At 41.0% G+C, this 6,000-nt stretch overlaps 1 protein-coding gene across 2 annotated transcripts in view; it reads right to left on the bottom strand.

Moving 5' to 3' along the window:
* Positions 1 to 793: 793 nt before the first annotated feature.
* The window catches only part of LOC145455856 (polyamine-transporting ATPase 13A3-like), a 47,651-nt gene continuing 42,444 nt past the window's right edge, over positions 794 to 6,000 (bottom strand). For both annotated transcript variants that reach the window (XM_080333880.1, XM_080333887.1), the window contains exons 26-29: positions 4,834 to 5,057; positions 3,554 to 3,708; positions 3,065 to 3,240; positions 794 to 2,208 (exon numbers count right to left, since the gene is read on the bottom strand). In XM_080333880.1, the coding sequence (XP_080190006.1) occupies positions 2,017 to 2,208; positions 3,065 to 3,240; positions 3,554 to 3,708; positions 4,834 to 5,057 (747 nt within the window). In that variant the 3' untranslated portion in view covers positions 794 to 2,016. The remainder of the gene's footprint in view (positions 2,209 to 3,064; positions 3,241 to 3,553; positions 3,709 to 4,833; positions 5,058 to 6,000) is intronic.

The following is a 6,000-nucleotide window of genomic DNA, read 5'->3' as shown; positions in this document are numbered from 1 at the left end:
AAATCAAAAATGTAAAAAGTAAGTAGGTTCGCCTAACTGTTAAGTAGAATTGGAACTAGGAAAAAGTACCCAGAACAAGTAGAAGTATACATCGTTAGTGACCACGTTTGCTTTACTGTATACGCCGCGACTCGCGCGACCATACGACTCACACGCAACCACATATAGCGGCCATGTAGCATCGTCACTTAGGCTATGCGTTATGCCCCTACCGAAATCAAGCTATGCCGTCTCGAATTCACCGCCTTTCTGATGTCCCGACGCCCACAATACCTCACATTACCCCTGGAATCATTCGTCCTCTTTGGAATACACGTAGGCCTATACTAAAGCCTTCACGAAGTCCAACGCAAGACCGAGGTATAGTCCGCTCAGCGTTATTCCAGATCCGACTTAGGCAACTATCGATAATTCAAGTTGTCTAATTGTACTAATTATAGCAAAATGGTGGTATAAAAATTTCTAATCTAATTTGTGAAATGTTTCTATGCTCCAATTTTAATTCTAATCTCATCTCTGATTTTCCTTAAAATTCTACAGTGTGAAACGATCCAAGCTTGGTGTAGGCCTACATTATACAGACATTTGTCATTCTCATACATATGAACTGAAATTGATCTTTGTTGTATTTCTTTCTAATCCCGAATATCATTCAAAATGTAATGTAATCTGAAAAAAAAAACTGTACCTGTCATTAAAATTCAAAATTTTCTAGTTCAACTCTGTCGCAGAGCCACATCTTTACGGTCGAAGCGATTCCACCCGCTGGATCGAAGTTTACACGAGCATGATAGAAGTATATTTGCAATTTTAATGAACGAAAGGGAAACGAAACAGTGCATAGGACAATATACGTACACAATAAATGCGAAACCTATATGATGACGTTAGATAAGATTTCCACCGCAAGAATATGACGTCCTTTATGTCAGCGGTCATTAACGGGGGTTCATACGCACCCGAGGGGTTCACCGGGAGCCAAGACATACACCATACTCATACATACAGCATACTAATTCTCAGTATATTATCATTATAATATATTGGTTTTGTTTTGAAAATCATGCTTTAATGGACTTGTTCTTTGACCACTGTTACTGATGCACAGGTCGTTTTGTGCACCGGCTTCGCCAGGCTGCTAAGGGTTAAGAAACAGTGATTTGTACATACCGAAAGGTGGATGTAATACATATCAGTCTCACGTGCATCTTCATACTTGGCCTGAATAGGCGGAATTGTAAATCACGCCGGAAATTAACGTGACAAAGTGATACAATGCCCTTGCATAACGGAGACCACGAAATCACAGAAGGATAACTATAAAATTGCCTCAACTTGTGAAATGTACCATGGTCTCCGTTCGCACACGACGGGATGATCAATTGATCATTTTCAGGATGTGAGGAGGTAGGATAGCGGTGGCGTACCAAGGAAGACGAAAATCGCGGGTGCCCCCTTTAAATTTTCAAACTGAGCATTATGAGACTATTCATGTTCATTGCATCACAATGGATATTCTTGTCACTGCCTCTCGAAATTTTCTTCTCGCATACCCACATACAGTATGCATATCACGATTCTTATGACATATTGGCGGGGAGATTATTATTATTATTCCACCTTGTGACACCTTTTAAAAATCTACGGCCGCGGCACTGCTGGCATGCACACTGCGCAGCAACGCTTCTGTATGTTACGTTACAACGGTACACGGAAGGAGAAAGCATTACATTACTGCACGTAACGAAATCTATTAAGCAGTGCGCTACAGAAGCACCATCAAGCTCGACAACAAAACGTCGATAGCTACAATAAAATGAAAGAGTGTAAAATCAGGAAAAAAGATTTGAATTGATTTAGTAACGGTAGACAATGACCATATGGTATAAAAATATGTAGTACGCATTTTTATCGACATGTTTCCTAATTGTATTTACATTTCTGTTAGTCGTAGGCCTAAATCACAGTACCGCTGAACTTGATCGAGTCTATGTATTGTTCAAACATACATATACGTCAGACGTTTATAGAGGTTTTCTGTCCAACAGGAGGCCACGCAGGGTCCTGTTCTAATTGCTTTTGCAGTTCGCAGTGGTAAACGGGTTGCTGATCTTTGTCTTCGTCCACGGTATTCTGTCTTACGCGGGAAAATTTGCGTCCGACATTGCTCAGGAACCGCGCGTAAGACTTTGAGTGAAGCAGAAATTTCTGAAGAAGCACGAAGGTTCGTTCAGGGTCAGCATAAAATGACACGCTGACGACGCGACATGACATCAGCGATGGCTTGATATTGCGTCCAGTCACGCCAAATTAGATTTATAGAGACACTTTTTTTCCAAATTTCATTAGAACTAGGATTGTAGGTATTAGGTATACATTTTTTTTTCGAATTAAATCAAAATCGAATTACAGCTATACATTGTTTTCCAAATCACGCTGCCTTTACAGTTATAGTTACACACATTCCGTCCCTTCCCGACAGAGTTGCTTAACGAGAAAAATTTTCAACTTTTCAATAATTTATTAATATTAGAATTATAGCTACACATCTATTCCAAATTAGACGAGAATTAGAATTATAGCTATACATTTTTTTCCAAATTAGGCCGAAATCAAAATTTATAGCTACACATCTATTACGAATTAGACGAGAATTAGAATTATGGTCATACATTTCTTCCGAATTATATTGGAATTACAATTTTCCAAATTAGATCAGAATTAGAAGTGCTGAATTCGTGACAACTTGGAGAAGGAGTCAAGTTTAGTTCATATCAAACCAGAGGCCATACTCATTCTAATCGCGAGAATGGCAAAAGTACCAATTGGTCTAGACAACTAGGATTATCTATTTCCGAAATCTGTTCGCAATCTTGTGATGCATTGAGACGATGAAATTTTGAACGCACTGAACTGATTCAAGAATGATAGTTGGCGTTCTACTGACCAAGCTATGTTCGGGCCGGGCTACAGGGCTCACTGATCACCATGTCAAGATTCTCAACATGTCCCAGCGAGAAGTATAGCCAACCAATTTCCCCGTAAGAATTCTCTTGACGCTCACCTCGATGAATGTCGCGAATATGATGTTGACGACGTAGAACGAGAGAAGGACGAACCGGAAGCCCACGTCATAATTGAGCGTCGTCAGAGAGAAGAACGTCAGGATCGGCTCGACCGGCACGAAAAACATAATCAGCGTCCATGTCGAGAGCAGGATGAAGCCCACAAAATACGGAACTGAAAACAAGTTCGTTCGCGTGAGGCTGTGAACGCATTTATCCAATCATTACCAATCATTCACTCGAAAGAGTTGCCAATAAGCATCGTATGTCTGCAATTCCGAGAGACATTTTGGGATGCAAGGCCATAGTTGGTCAAAGTAGACATCTTTGGTGCTCAAGTAAGCGAAACTGAGTATTCTAGGGCGAGTTCTGCATGGGAAACTGAAAACTGTTTCAGTTTTACCACTTGAGGAAGCATTGAAAGTGGTTGAAATGTACTTGATTACTTCGATATTTTGCGACAAAATCAGTGGAAACGCTGTATTCACCATTTTTGTAAACCGGCTCCTTATGCGGGAGCGCCTCGTAAAACACGAACGCCAGCATCATGTCTTGGAAGCAAGACGTGTAGAACAAAACCGTGTTCTCGTTGCAAACGATATTCGCTTTCGGGTCTGTCAGGTTCGGAACTAGTGGCGTGTGCCTGAAAAGAGAGTGTCGCTTGAGAGAGAGCATGCATTGATGCATACATAACACAATTCACGCTCATATTCGCTGAAACATTCATTTTGAATTAATCAATACTTGTATTGATACATTGCTTTTATAATGAAGATAGTTATTACATTTATAGCGCTAAAAACACCAAGTGCAGAATTCACTGGCAACCACTCTTCCACTATAAGACGCAGTCACGTTACTGCGAACACAAAAATATCAGGTTTGCGCTCATATCCGATTGTTCTGCGCGCAGTGAATGCAGATGTGGTCAGTACCGAAGCGCTTCTACTATATTGGAGTATACCACGTTTTACGAGTGACATAGTCATAACAACCGAGTGAAATAGCCCCCTGTTTCAAGGTAGCCGAATGTATTTTCAAAAATTTTACCAATTTGTATTGTCACTATAGTTATCTGACATTATTCGCCGTGATGTGTCTCGTAAGTACGAAAGTATGGCCACTTTCGATCGATCACTAAAAGCATGCAATGTCTCGACCAAATCTACTATTTGAGACTAATTAGTTGAGTACTCTTTCTACTTCCTCGTGAAGTAATTTGGACATAACTTGAACATCTCTACTTCTACTTGTAATTGAATAAAACTATTACGGCGCTAATTCTAGTTCTACTTGAGTAGCAACGATGACTTCTTTGACAAGTCAGGAATTCAAACATGCGCCCCGCGTCGAATTTTGGATTTTCAAGTATTTGACGACATTTAACTGCCACATATCTTTTTTCAGATGTAAAAAATCCACTTCAAAATTGCCTAAAAACCTGCAACTACTCATCAATCCTCATTTACGCTTACTCTCCACCAAGAAAAGCAACGAATTTATTCAAATGTGATATTTTTTTCCGTCCCAGGCCTGAATTGCTGCGATAGTAAATCACATTTTCACGATGATCGGACGATTTCATCCCACCAAATTCGTTGTATGGCCCATTTGTGCTGCGGAGCGCGGCGTCTTCAAAAACTAGGACATTGTCCCGCGAGCATATTTGGGTTTGAGACCACTGCTCTGAGTAAATATCGCCGACCATAAGAGTAAGTTCGCATCCGTATATTCCAAATTGATCGAACCGAACTTGAACACGTCTCACCAGCTCTGATTCTGGAGAGTCAGAAAGGACGCGGTTTGCACCAGCACCAGGGCGACGATTTGCAGTAAAAGACAGCTCAGCATGACCGGCGACACTATCGAGGTGTGCGGCAGGCTTTTATGCAACACCGGCGACGCCCTGCCGATCGCGAAGAAAAGGGTGACCAGGGTCGTGACGCCCAGGTCGGCGAAAAGAAATTGGATGTCGGAGAGGTATGAGCTGATCTGAATAAATAAGGGTTGATTTCGAAAAGAATGGTACGGTGACTTCCAATTTGTTTCTATGAGTAATTAGAGCTTGACGCAATCGGGCGTGATCGCGTTATGCGCAATCCGAGGTGAAAAATGAACCGCGCCGTAATCCAACGGAGTATTTAGTGATTTTTTAATAACGGCACGGATCGACTGCATATTAGTATCACTGTAGTAATACCATTAATGACGTACTAAACGATCTCCACTCACACCATATTCAACGCCGCCACATTCAATCAACTAATGTACCGGCGCTCGCGGCGCATCCTGACTAATAATGCGCGATGCGTTGTTATTGAGTGGATTTGATCGGCCACGCGAGTAGTCTGGCCTATCCACCTCACGTACGTGTAATCGTGAAGCGCTAACTGATATCAGATGCAAACGCAACCGACATTATTGGAATCTTAGGATGGGCTGCACAGATACCCGTCAATCCGTCATCGCCGATTAAACGTCAGTATTCGACACGCTTCCGTTGCGCAGATAACGATTAGCCGCTAACCGTCAGAATGGGACACTATTTCAGCTTTTTTGAAATAGATTACAATTAGAATTTTAACTACACAGTTTTTTTTTCCGAATTAGATTAGAATTAGAATTATCGAATTCGAGAAAACATGTAAATTAAATCAGGTTCAGATCGTATGAAATCACAGTTCATAATCATAAGCACAATAATGACAAATGTCTGTACAGCAAGCTTGGTTCGTTTCGCACTATGCAGTTTTCCTATGGAATTTTCAGGAAAACCAGAAATTACATTATAATTAAAATCAAAGCGTAGAAAAATTTCACAAATCAGATTAGAATGATCAGTATTTCGCTCTAATTGTCCAAGTCTGATAACCGTGGGATGAGTATAAATCAAGTGTTGGGCTTCGATTCAAGTCGAATATTCGCGCATCTTTCG

This window comes from Botryllus schlosseri, chromosome 2 (genome assembly GCF_051294905.1).
Source record: "Botryllus schlosseri isolate E-star chromosome 2, Bs_hap1, whole genome shotgun sequence".
Taxonomy (NCBI): domain Eukaryota; kingdom Metazoa; phylum Chordata; class Ascidiacea; order Stolidobranchia; family Styelidae; genus Botryllus; species Botryllus schlosseri.
This window is presented reverse-complemented; position numbering and strand designations above follow the sequence as displayed.